At 38.7% G+C, this 14,223-nt stretch overlaps 1 protein-coding gene across 1 annotated transcript in view; it reads left to right on the top strand.

The window, feature by feature from the left end:
* CUNH9orf85 (chromosome unknown C9orf85 homolog) overlaps positions 1 to 14,223 on the top strand; it is a 69,703-nt gene that overhangs the window by 30,617 nt on the left and 24,863 nt on the right. Inside the window, exon 2 of the mRNA XM_039241586.1 lies at positions 8,275 to 8,381. Within this exon, the coding sequence (XP_039097517.1) occupies positions 8,275 to 8,381 (107 nt within the window). The remainder of the gene's footprint in view (positions 1 to 8,274; positions 8,382 to 14,223) is intronic.

Below are 14,223 nucleotides of genomic sequence, written 5' to 3'. Positions count from 1 at the left end.
ACATTAAAAAGAAATAAAAACCTATCCACAAAAACTTGTATGCATGCAAATATTACCACCCCAAACTAGAAACAACTCTGAATGTCCTTCAGATGGTGAATGAATACATATTATTACAGCACATCTGTACAGTGGAATAACATTCACCAATAAAAAGGAATGAGCTCTGCAAATAGCTGTATACTTTATCTGTGTTCCATTTATATGACTTTTGGAAAAGGGCAAAACTGTAGGAACAGATTAAAAAGTCAGCATTGTCGGGTGCACCTGGGTGGCTTAGTCGGTTGAGCTCTGACTCTTGATTTTGGCTCTGGTCATGATCTCAGGGTCATGGGATCGAGCCCTGCCTCAGGCGTGGAGCCTGCTTAAGATTCTCTTCCTCTCTCTCTCTCGCTCTCGCTCTCGTGCACTCTTTCTCTCTCTTCCCCCCCCTCTCTGTCTCTCTCAAATAAAAAAAAAAAGTCAATATTGTCTGGGGAGTGGTAGAAGGGATAGATGACAAAGGACCAGAGGGAACTTTTCAGAGTAATTAAAATCTGTATTTTGGTTCAGAGTCATACAACTAAAATGGGCAAATTTTATTGAATGTATATATAATATATGCATTATACCCCATAATTGACTTCAGCTGCTAACATTTTAATTTTTTATATTTTATTTTTAAATTATTTTTTAAAGTTTATTTTTGTAATCCCTACATCCAACATGGGACTCAGATTCACGATCCTGAGATCAAGATTTGCATATTCTTTCAGTTGAGCCAGCCAGGCACCCAGCTGGTAACCTTTTTAAAAAAATTTAATAAAGGAGCGCCTGGATAGCTCAGTCGGTTAAGCATCTGACTTCAGCTCAGGTCATGATCTCATGGTTCAAGGGTTTGAGCCCACATCAGGCTCTATGCTGATGCCACAGAGCCTGCTTGGGATCCTCTGTCTCCTCTCTCTCTACCCCTCCTCGATTCATGCTTTCTCTCTCTAAAAAAGAAATAAATGTAAAAAGAAAAAACTTTAAAAATAAATATATAAAATTTAATGAATAAACAAAGAATGATAGAGTTGCATTCACAGTGATTGATTCAGGGGTTCCTGTCTGGCTCAGCCAGTAGACCATGTAACCTCTAATCTCAGTGTTCTGAGTTCAAGCCCCACATTAGGCATAGAACTTGCCTGTTTGTTTGCTTACTAAACAAATAAATAACTTACTATATAAACAAGTAAATATAGATGTTAATAAATAAAATTATTGATTCAGGCAAAGGGTCTTTTTTACATTTTTAAAATTTTTAAAGTTTATTTTTCTATTTTGAGAGAGAGAGAGGGGATGGGCTTTAGCAGTGGTTGGGTAGGGAAGGGGGAGAGAAAGAACTCCAAGTAGGCTCCGTGCTGGCAGTGTGGAGCCTAACATAGGGTTTGAACTCATGAACCATGAGATCATGACCTGAGCTGAAATCAAGAGTTGGATGTTTAATGGACTGAGCCACCCCAGTGTCCCAAGCAAAGGGTCTTGAATGGGTGCTAAAACCATGAAATGAAATGTCATTGCGGAACAGTATATTGACACGACCCCATAGGTTGTTGCTAATCTTTATGATTTGAAGAGATCAGGACAGTCACCACATCTTAACCAAGTTCAATTTCATTTCCCTTATTCCACGAGAACTAGACATTTTATGTCTACTGGCAGGAGCAATATGAAGCGTGAGGCAGCAACATTATCAAAAAAATGTGAAACCTGGATCTAACTAAGCCTTTAAATCTAACTTATATTTTATGGAAATACAATAGAAAGAACGAGTTGAGTTACATTATGAATAAAGAATCAGACAAATCCAGAATGTGGTATGTTCTCAAAGACTGCTTGTGTGGAATTTTTAAAAACATCAGTGCAGAAGAGGATCCTTCTAGAACAAAAGAGAGAACAGCCAAACAATACTTGAATACTGATTTAGGGAGCAAGGGGCAGGTAAGGAAATTTCGAGGTAAACTGGCTACACTCAATGACATTGGAGAGTTACTTTTCATTTTTTCTGTAGTGTTAACAGCAGTGTGGTTAATTAGGAGAAAATATTCTAGGATATATTATGATCAAGAGGGAAAGGGTCATGATGTCTGCAGCTTAGTTTAAAAGTATACACACGTAAAAAACAGGTTAATAATTTTTTTTTTTAATGTTTTGTTTACTTCTAGGAGAGAGAGAGACAGCGTGAGCAGGGGAGGGTCAGAGAGAGAGGGAGACACAGACTCCGAAACAGGCTCCAGGCTCTGAGCTGGCGGTCAGCACAGAGCCCGACACAGGGCTCGAACCCACAAACCGTGAGATCATGACCTAAGTGAAAGTTGGACGTTTAACCGACTAAGCCACCCAGGCGCCCCTAGGTTAATAATGTTAATAATTGTTTCTAGATAATGTATATATGGCTGTGCATTAGTATTGTTTTAAATTTTCTGCATGTTTGAAATTTTTCATGATAAAGGCAAATATTTTTAGACCTCACTTAAGAGAAATATTGTTGGTTGATGACCTTATTGTATGCAGTGCATTCCTGTGGATCCTGTTGATACCAGACACCTGTACCCACATGGTACTCCTGAGAATAACTTTTACCACACTGTGTTTGACGTTATGTGACACCAGACTACTTTGAGAGCCCGGGTAGAAGAAAACAGCTCTGTGAACCGCTCTACCTTGCAAGGGTGTTTTTGAGAGTGTGGCTTATTGTATCCTATGAGTTCCTTTTTTGAAAGATCAGACTTTGGGTTTCAGTAGCAAGAATAGTTGTGCTACTCTCAAGAAATTGGATTTGGGACGTGTTACAGACATTGAAGCAGGTAGGGGAGTGGAGCTCATGTTTTACCTACCGACTGCTAGAAAGCTCTGGCCAGAAACCTTGGAGCTCACTGGTGGTCTGTCTCTAGCAAATGCATTTTCTAGCTGTGCTCTTGACCGCTTCATCATTTTCCCTGCCTACCTTCACTTTCCCTTTAATTTGATTCCCTCACCTACTTTTGGTTGTATTTATTTTGACTTCATGCCCAACAATGTATTGGCCATGTTAAAAGGATTTAAAACAGTGTTTGATTTGAAAGACACATTTTTATGTTATTATTATTCATCATAGAAGTTCTTGCTCCCAAATCTAGAGATCCATGGGGCGCCTTGGTGGCTTAGTCGGTTAAGCGTCCGACTTTCACTTAGGTCATGATCTCACGGTTTGTGGGTTCGAGCCCTGTGTCGGGCTCTGTGCTGACTGCCAGCTCAGAGCCTGGAGCCTGTTTCGGAGTCTGTGTCTCCCTCTCTCTCTGACCCTCCCCTGCTCACGCTGTCTCTCTCTCTCTCCTAGAAATAAATAAACATATTAAAAAAAAAAATCTAGAGATCCTTTATCCTGTAACCAAATGTAGGAAATGTAAAAAGTACATACTTTTAAATATAAATAGGGTATAAAAATCCTATTTTCTGGAATAATACTGTTGTAGCTATATTAGCACCAAAACCTTATTTTGGAGAAAGGAGTAATTAATGCTGGAGAAGAACAAGGGCATTTCATGGAAATGGAATTTCAGCAGCAGTTAGAATTGTTATTCTTCTTAATAATTTAGTTTTTAATTTTTTTTTCAATTAATGAAGGGAAATAAAATGTACTATTGTTAACCTTTAGCATTTCTTTTTTTTTTAATGGTTTCATTTCTTTCTGAGAGAGATAGAGAGACAGCACGAGCAGGGGAGGGTCAGAGAGAGAGGGAGATACAGAATCCGAAACAGCCTCCAGGCTCTGAGCTAGCTGTCAGCACAGAGCCCCACTTGGGGGCTTGAATCCATGAACTGTGAGATCATGACCTGAGCCGAAGTCGGACTCTTAACCTACTCAGCCACCCAGGTGCCCCAAGCATTTTTTTTTTTTAATGTTTTATTCATTTCTAGGAGAGAGAGAGAGACAGCATGAGCAGGGGAGGGTCAGAGAGAGAGGGAGTCACAGACTCTGAGACAGGCTCCAGGCTCAGAGCTGGCAGTCAGCACGGAGCCGGACGCGGGGCTCGAACCCACGAACCACGAGATCATGACCTAAGCGAAAGTCGGATGCTTAACCGGCTAAGCCAACCAGGCACCCCATTTCTTTTTCTTTTTTTTTTTTTAACACTTAGAATCTTTTTTAATGTTTATATTTGAGAGAAAGAGACAGTGAGTGAGCGAGAGAGGGGCAGAGAGAGATGGAGAGAGATGGAGACAGAATCTGAAGCAGGTACCTGGCTCTGAGCTGTCAGCACAGAGGCCGACATGGTTCCGAACCTGTGAACCACGAGATCATGACTTGAGCCAAAGTTGGATCTTTAACTGACTAAGCTACATAGCACCCCTACCTTTAGCATTTCTGAAAGAAATATGATGTGCAAAAAAATCCTAATGAAAATTATTTATTCTTGAGTGGCAATTCAAATTACTTTCTCCCATCATAGTATCTTCCTTCTATTAAATGGTGTTTTATATTTTATAAAGTATTTTTCAGTATTAACATGTTGATACAGATATTATTTTGCACTTTGCCTCTAGGGTGGTAACGTCCTCACTTAATTTCTTCTTGAGATTGCTGTATTATATAACAAAAGATGCATTGTCTGACAATAGAATGTTTACAGCGGGAATAACGACATTTACTATAAAATATGTTGTCTGAATCAATGATGGTTAAGACTTTATGTATATATTAAGTAAGAGTGTGTTTTGATACTCCTTAAGTTTATTCTGACTCAAAAAAAGTATTCAGTTAATAAAAAAGGTTTTCTTTTTAGCTAAGATTCCTAAGTTCCGTGGAATCTTCCTCTGAAGGTTTTTCCTTCAAAGATCTGGAAAGTAGCTTGTTAGACAAAATGGTCTTTAAAGGATTTCATACTTACAAAACTAAGTTTTGATTTTTACATTTGGGCATGTATAAACCTTAACCTTAATAACCTATGATTTCTACCAGCAGAGATATGCTAAAATTAATTGCCAAAACAGGGTTAGTTGTAAACATAGGTGTGAGTAAGGTACGTCGCCATCTTCTTTGCTCCAGGCAGAATGATTCCTAGAACTAGGTAGGATTTAGCTTTCATTGCTCACATCTCTGGAATTTACTTTTCCTGGTTTGCCAAAATAAGGCAAAACAAAAGCGCACAATTTTCTCTCTTTTTGCAACTATTTTTAAGTGAAAGTACCATGCGTTTGTATTCTTACTCTCATTCATTTTTTAACACATGAAAAGCCAGTTTAATTTTGTAGTAGTGCCTGTTAGTCACGTGAACTCCCTACAAAATCTGCATTTGCACTGATTCACACATCACTCACAGGACAAGTTCCCACAAAGACCTGTTTTGTTCTACTGTCCGATCCACCCTGAAGAAACCAGTTGCCCAGCTATGTGCAGCTTTGTGAGTCAAGATGAACTGCGCAGAAACTGGGTACAGAGACAGAGAAACCAAAGAATGCTCCCTAGTTAACAAGCAGAGTGTGTTATATATAATAAAATTGCAATAACAAAATGTTTTGCATTTTAAGAATAATCCAGTTGGAAAGTTCCTATCACATTCATATTGTAATCATAATTCAAGTCATTAGCTTGTTCCCATTACTCTTAGAATCGGGCAAATATAAATAATGCTTTTAGTAAGAAATTCTAGGCAACAGAGGGCAATGAGAGCAAATGATGAGATGCGAGCTTTAGTTTTGCGTATTCCTTAGCAAGCCTTATGTGGAATAACTACGTATCACGTTTGATAAGAAGAGGAGTTTGGTATTGGATATAGATTCCCTTCTTTCTGGCAACACTTAACAGACCACAGTAAGCAAAGAATATAGGGTCATGCAGAATTTATTTTTCCAGGGACCCTCCATCTAGGTCAGTGAGAAAGGAGTGCCCACACATGATTCATAAGAAACAGGTAAAATCAAATAAAATGTATTCACAGCTTAATTTATTATTTTTGAACATACACTTGAAATATTTTCTTTGAGTAAATGTTTTGTCAAATTACTTTACTTTCATATTTAGAACTTTAAAGAATACCAAGCAAGCACTGTTCGAAAGTTTTTTTTTTAAATTTTCCAGATGATCTTTAAACATTGCGCTTTTGACTCAGCATCAGATAACCTCCCAAAGACTGCATCTTTTGTGATGCTTTTCTTTCTCCTTTTGAGAAATTAAAAAAGGAAACAAAGGAAGCAAAGGAAACATAAAATGACCTCTTCTCCCTGGTTTCAACAATAGCCAAAGACCAGGCTTCCAGAACCAAAGTAAGTTAGAGAATTCTCAGAGGACTTAGTGAGAATTTATAGTCTATGTCCTGAATCACATGAATATGTTATAAAATATAAAACTAGTGGGGAGAACACATGATATATTTTCTTTTTTTTTCATCCTCCTAATTTCCCAACGCATTTTGAGAAGAAAATCCTAATAAAAATGAGGTTTTTGCCCCTCATAAAGCTCTTTTCCCAACACAGATATTCCCATGCACACATTTATTTTCTGTTCTGAAGAAATCAGATTAGAAATCCACTTTCTAAAACTTTTTCTCTTGATGTGAGAATACAGAAGTATTAAATTGAAGAAATAAGTGCCCTTTTGCTTCAAGCTGCTTCTCCCTGACCCTCCTTTTTCAGGTGTCATCGTCTCTGCTCACACTCCTCCAGATGGACAATTTGGGACTATAATTTCTCAGTGTACTTTCTTGTTTCCCTGTGGTAAGGTTTGAATTGTTGGAAACAGTTGTCTTAATATGACAACTAAATACGAACTTCAGCTCAGGTCATGGTCTCACAGTTTGTGAGTTCAAGCCCTGCTGTGAGTGGAGAACCTGCATCAGATTCTATGTCTCCCTCTCTTTCTGCCCCTTGCTCTCATTCTCTCTGTCTCTCTCAAAAATAAATAAAAATTAAAACACACGCACACGCGCGCGCGCGCGCACACACACACACATACTCTCACACACACACACACACACACACACACACACACACACACACATCAGAATCAGTGGGAGGACTTTCTAAAATACTCCTTCCCTGGGCATCTGGGGGGCTTAGTCAGTTAAGCTTCCAAGTTTTGATTTTGGCCCAGGTCATTGATCTCACACTTTGTGGGTACAAACCCAGCATCATGTCGGGATTCTGCACTGACATTGCAGAGTCTGATTGGTATTCTCTCTCTCTCAGGCCCTCCCCTGCTCTCTCTTACTCTCTCTCTCTCTCACAAAATAAATACATAAACTTAAAAAAATATACTCCTGGGGGCGCCTGGGTGGCTCAGTCGGTTAAGCGTCCGATTTTGGCTCAGCTTATGATCTCATGGTTCGTGGGTTCGAGCCCCACATCTAGCTCTGTGCTGACAGCTAGCTTAGAGCCTGGAGCCTGTTTCAGGTTCTGTGTCTCCCTCTCTCTCTGACCTTCCCTTGCTCACGCTGTCTCTCTCTCTCTCTCAGAAATAAATAAAACATTAAAGAAAAAAAATATATATATATATATATACACTCCTGGGGCGCCTGGGTGGCTCAGTCGGTTAAGTGTCTGACTTTGGCTCAGGTCATGATCTCGTTTTTTGTGAGTTCGAGCCCCGCATCAGGCTCTGTGCTGGCGGCTCAGAGCCTGGAGCCTGCTTTGGATTTTGTGTCTCTGCCTCTCTCTCGTGCTCTGTCTCTCAATAATAAATAAACATTGAAAAAAATAAAAAAATATATACTCCTGCCAAAAGGTTAATTCTGAGGTCCACCTCATTAAGACTCTTTGCCTTTGTAATGAACCAACTTAAGTAATGATCATAAAAATACATGGTGTAAAAAATATATATACAATATATTTATTGTATACATATTGTATGCATACGTATGCATATGTATACATATTGTAAAAGAATATATAAAAATATTGTATCTTAGAATGTTACACTTATTAAATTTAGATTACGATTTTATTATTAATTTATTTACTAATGTGTATATATTTTTGAGAGAGAGTGACAGAGCATGAGTCGGGGAGGGGCAGAGAGAGAGGGAGACAGAAAATCCCAAACAGACTCCAGGCTCGGAGCCGCCAGCACAGAGCGTGATGTGGGACTCAAACTCATAGACTGCGAGATCATGACCTGAGCCCAAGTCAGAGGATTAACTGACTAAGCCACAAAGGCACCCCATAGGTCACTATTTAAAAAAAAAAACCTTAAAGTTCTCAAGTGCCTTTTTCATGGGGTTTGCAATGCTGGCTCATAAGTAAAATTCTTAATTTGCTTTTCTGTTTGTTTTTAAGAAAATTAATGCAAAGCTTCATGATGGAGTTTGTCAGCACTGTAAAGAAGTTCTTGAATGGCGTGTAAAATACAGCAAATATAAACCATTGTCAAAGCCTAAAAAATGGTAAGTTATGTTTCTTAATTACCTTACCGACCCTATATGTACCATAGTTTATTCCTGCTTTATAAAATGGATTCTTCCTTCTCCACCCCATTCTTTTACAAGTAAATAATGTACCATTTTTATTTATTCTTGTTCATTAAAGATGGGTTAGGGAAGAGAGGCAAGAGTTTGTTTTGCAAAATTCTGTCTCCCATTAACCTGCTAATAATATTTATTGTGGATCATCTTTACTAAGGATGACCAAAGTCTTGAAAGGAGTCTGATGTTTTATTTTTATGTTTTGTTTGAGTGTATCCGACATGCAATGTTACGTTAGTTTCAGATGTACAACACAGTGATTCCACAAGTTTATGTATTATGCTGTGACTACCACAAGTGTAGCTACCGTCTGTCATCCGGGGGGTGGGGGGATATGACCTTTTAATTCTACCCACGAAGATGACTGAAATGGTTTAGATTGAGTATCAAATAAATTGCTGGATTGGATAGCCTGTGATTTCATTTCTTTGAAGATTTGGGTCCAAATGAAAAGGTCCAATGATTTGGACTTTGTTTCTCATCACTGTGTACCTCACCCTTTTTCTGTAATTCCAGGATTCTCTTTTATCAGCTTTGTACATCCCTGTGTTTTTCTCTTTTATCCTTTAGCTCAGCCGAGTGAGAACCATACTGGGGGGTAATTGTTACTGCTTAAAAGAAAAAAGTGATTATTTTAAATATAAAAATTAGCCATTAATATATGCAGTAGTGTTTTTACCCATATACTATGAGTTTTAATTTAGTAGTCATATAGTAGGTATTTGAAACACATTTGTTCCTAGTTGCTTTATTTTGCTTTTAGCAATTCTGTAGTTGTATGTTCTTGAAATGTTATTCTTTCTTCTTCCTTTATGAGAAGTTTTACTTGAAGTATGGAGGGTCAGTGTAAATAATAAATATGATATTGTTGTTTGTTTGTATTGAAAAATCATATCAGCCTTTCTGTTAATCTGTAGCTCAAGCTATAGGGTAATTGTTTTCTTAAGAATGTTTAACATTTTTGAATGTTTTAGTTTGGGCAATTCATTTTGCATAAATTGCTTCTTTTTATTACTAAGAGGTAAAAGCTTTAAGGTAGGATAGTCTAACTTCAGCTATTTAGATTTTTTTTCCCTATATTACTCTTTGAGAGCAGAATTCTTTTTTTTTTTTTTTTTTTGAGAGCAGAATTCTTGATAATTATTATGGGTGTAGTTGACCCCCTTTTAAATAGATACAGAAGTTTCTCTCTCCTCTTCTTCAGTCTTCATGGCCTGTAGCATTTTCTTCCAAAAGAAGATACTTTTAAACAAATTTGATGAGTTTTATGCTAACTGGCTCAAATTAGCAGTAGAGAAATTTGGCAACTATTTGTACTATCCAGTGGTAGATTCCCATGAATAAATTAGTTGTGTTTTCTGCTGAGTTCCCTATAGATGGTTGTACTATAAACCATGTAGTTTTAGTTGATAGGCTTATTATAATATTTGTAGCTTTTTAGGGGCACCTGGCTGGCTCAGTCGATGGAGCATGGAACTCTTGATCTCAGGGTTGTGAGTTTGAGCCCCGCGTTGGGTTGTAGAGATTATTTATTTATTTATTTTCTTAAATAGTTTATTGTCAAGTTGGTTTCCATATAACATCCAGTGCTTATCCCAACAAGTGCCCTCCCTCGTGCCCATCACCCCCCTTCCCCACTCCCCCACCCCCATCAGCCCTCAGTTTGTTCTCAGCATTCAAGAGTTGTAGAGATTACTTTTTAAAAAATCCTTAAAAAAGTGATTTCTCTAAGTGTTGGTATAACTTTGGGTACATGGCTGTCTCAGTCACTCTGATCTTGGGGTCATGAGTTTGAGCCTCATGTCGGGTATAGGAATAACTTAAGTAAATTTAAATTAACAAAGAAATCTAAAAAAAAAAGAGAATGGTTGGATGTGGACATCTAGACCCAAAGGTTAGCAACTCGGGCCTGTCTTGGAGTCATCCAAGTCAAGGAAGCCCAGATAATGTTGTCATTACCTAGGTAGTACAGTGACGCAGAGCCCTTTGAGAAACTTCAGGTGGGTCAAGAGATGAAGCCTAAGAAGACCTCAGGAGCTGCTGTTCCACATTCCCCTAAGGCAGATGAGGTTAGCCACAGAATAGCTAACGATGAATGTAAAATAAAGGGAACATAATGTTGTATAAATACCAAATTACAGATACCAAGACATTCAAGCCTAATGGAAGATCTTCAGGAATAAAGAAGCCCAAGCTAATGTAGAACAAATGATTAGTCTTAAGAGACTAAGAAACTGCTAGTTAAAACAAGGTCTGGACATGTTCCTTAGGAAGTCACTAGCATGGTCCAAAATATCTTGAATTTCAGATTACATTCAACACACAGCACATTAGGCATTTTGGAAAGCTGAGCTTTCTAACTCCAACCCAGGACGGAGAGTGTTGTAGAAGGTATAACTCACCTATATCCACGCTGCTTTCCCTACACTTTAACACTTTACCAACGTTGTAGGGGACTTAAGTCCACTGATGAAAGGCATGCATGGTAACATAATTTGTTTAGAAATTTTGAATGTTTTCTTCAAGCTAATCTCACTTAGAAGTTAAATTTGTCCTTTGTCAGGATTTATATAAGAAGTTTTCTTTGACACTGGATATGTCTTTTGTGGAAAGATTCATTTTCCAGCACCCTGAACGTTGTCATTGGTTAAAATGTTGACTATTACTTGTCTAGTTGTCTCTTGCCACAGATATGTAACCAAATGATATACATAAGGAAAAGTTCAGCAGAACATAAAATGTAAGAAGAGGGGGGCTATTTATAGGTGACGGGTCTCTTTTGGAATGAAGTAGTATTCTGAATATTGGGAAAATTGAAGCCCTTTTATCTCATTCATTATACTTGTAAATTACCAAAATCACACACAACTAGCAAATTTCCATTGACCATGCGATTGAACCCCGAATTAGACCCAAAAAAGAGTTAGACATCTAAACACTTTCAGCCAGGTTATCTATTTTGACAATGGAAGCAAAAATTGTATTATATTTGTACTTGGCAGAAAATGTTTCATGTTTCCTTTTCAGTGAGGTGACATGCTACAGGATTTTTATAAGCATATTCTTTATGACAATTTCTCCTAATTAATGAAAATGACCCTGGGACATTCCCAGAGACATTTTAGAAGAGCATAGATGTCCTCACCAGAGCTGGAAGAGGGAGGAGCTGAAACTCTGCATTTGCTGTGAGAGGGAGGGGGATAAAAATGCAGGGCGCCTGTTAGTGGGATGTGAACATACTAGAACTACCCTTTGATGTAACGTAATTTTTAACTATCATCGAATACTCAAATCTTCAGGTCTTTAAAAAATTTTTTTTTCAATGTTTTATTTATTTCTAGGAGAGAGAGAGAGAGAGACAGCGTGAGCAGGGGAGGGTCAGAGAGAGAGGGAGTCACAGACTGAAACAGGCTCCAGGCTCTGAGCTGGCAGTCAGCACAGAGCCCGACGCGGGGCTCGAACCCACAAACCGCGAGATCATGACCTAAGCGAAAGTCAGACGCTTAACCGACTAAGCCACCCAGGCGCCCCTCAAATCTTCAGGTCTTTATAGAAAAAAAATGAAACGCTCATAAAGATAATGCTCAGCTTTTTGCAACTTTTCTTCTCTGTAAAAGAGCTAAGATTAACCACCACCCTGTTTTATGCCCGTTAGTCAGAGGTCAGGGTAATTCTGTTGAAAGGATGCCCCACTCATTTTGTCTTGTATTTTGATCTGAAGACCAGTACCTCCTACTCTGTGGTGGAGGGCTTCTGTGGTACCACCAGCATCTCCCGTGATACCCAAATGGTATAATTTTTACTAGATTAAAGATTACTTATATAAGTAAGAGTTATGAGTCAGGACGAGTCTAAATCTTTTTGTATAAAACCTCATTGTTCAAGGGCCCTATTTCTGACTTTTGAAAAAGAAACCCAAAGATGAATTAAAAGCATTCATTACCATACCTGCTCAGTCCCAAATCATTCATGAATCCTATAAATAACCGTGGTGTGGAGCTGAATTATTGGAAGAGCAAGAGACCTGACAAATAATCAGTGATTTGTATAGCTCTTAAAGAAGGGGGTCTGGACATTTTTTACTTAAAATTCATTTAGTGGCATATTATTTTCCAGGTATCCTGGAAATATAGACAGGTAAAAGACTATCCCCTTCCTCAAGATAAGAAATAAAAGAGGCCCTTTTTTTTCTCCCTCCTATTTTCTGGGCTCAGAGGGATTAAATGTTTTACTCAAAATCAGAAAGTAAAGCAGACAGAGTTAAGATTCAAATGCAAATTAATTCCATTCCCAAGCCATATTTTCCTGTTCTACAGGGTTTTCTCAATCTTATATTATTCATTCAAAAAGTCCTTTTCTTCCCTTCATCTGAGCCTAATGCTATATTAATTTTTATAGTTACCTATCTTGTTTTTGGAAGTTATCCCCTGCTGAGTATGACACACAAAACATTATTTGTTTGTTTGTTTATTTATTTTTAAGTAAGCTGTATACCCAATGTGGGGCTAATTGCATGCTCTTTTAAGTGGGTCAGCCAAACATCCTTTTTTTTTTCTTTTTCTTTTTAAGTACTTGTGTCTAGACAAATAGATTTTATGCTCAGGCACTGAAAAGCCTACATTAGTACCTAGAAACTTCTTATACCTTGTCTTTCAAGTATCCAAGCAACCTTTTTCAGCTGTTAATTTAGAAGTGTTATAGGCAAATACCCGTATTTCCATTAGAATCTCTAGCCTGCTTCTTTTCTCTTCCCACGCATAAAAGTTTACCAAGAATATGGTGTGAGCTTATGCTTAAAATTACCATAATAATCAAAGAGAAAAGGAGTAGCTGGTATAAAACAACAACAGGCCCCAACAAATTGGGGTCTGAGTTGACAAGTGGACCTGTAAGTCCTCTGTATTAGCAGTTCTCAACCTGGAGGGGAAGATTTTGCGTCCTAACACCCCCCCCCGCCGCACCCTCCTCTCCCCAGCTAGGGGTAATTGGCAATGTTTGGAGGCATTTTTGATTGTCTGACTATAGGGGTTTTGGGAGGGATGCTACTGGCATATAGTGGGTGGAGGCCAGGCAGTTCCAAACATCCAGCAGTGCACAGGACAGCCCTCACATCAAAGAACTACCCAGCCCAACATGGCGGCGGGGTTTTGGTTGAGAAGCACTGCTGTGTGTGGTTAGTTACATGGATACTCACAGGGCCAGCCACCGCTGAAGCTGCACATGTATCTTAGTCCAGTGGTTTTCAAACTTTCAGCTATAGAATTTTTTTTTTTTTTTAATAGGCTCTATGCCCAACGTGGGGTTTGAACTCACCACCCAGAGACCGAGAGTTGCATGGTCTACAGACTGACCCAGTCAGGCACCCTCAGCTGTAGAATTCCTGAATAAAACAAAAGCTTACCCAAGCGTCCGTCCCAACAGGCCCAAACTGAACTGCGCCGCTTGGGGAGAAGGGAGCCCGGACCTTAAATGCTGCAACAAGAGCGTTGATTAAAAGTAGGTTTCATCCAAGGCCGCTGGCTGGCTCGGTTGGTGGAGTATGCAGCTCTTGATCTTGGGGTCATAAGTTCGAGCCCCATGTTGGTTGTAGAGATTCCTTAAAAATAAAATATTTTAAGAGTAGATTTCATGCTACAAACTATTTTAAGCGAGGAGGGAAGAACGGGTGCAACTTGCCTCGCATCCAGCGTTGCTCTGCGGATGTCTCGGCCTAACAGTTACATGACATGTAGGCGCTTTATGCCTAAAATGCCGTTTGCTTTTT

Source organism: Hyaena hyaena, unplaced genomic scaffold, assembly GCF_003009895.1.
Source record: "Hyaena hyaena isolate Hyena2069 unplaced genomic scaffold, ASM300989v1 scaffold_196, whole genome shotgun sequence".
Taxonomy (NCBI): Eukaryota; Metazoa; Chordata; class Mammalia; order Carnivora; family Hyaenidae; genus Hyaena; species Hyaena hyaena.
Note: the sequence above shows the minus strand (reverse complement) of the source record. Positions and strands in the feature narration are given on the sequence as shown.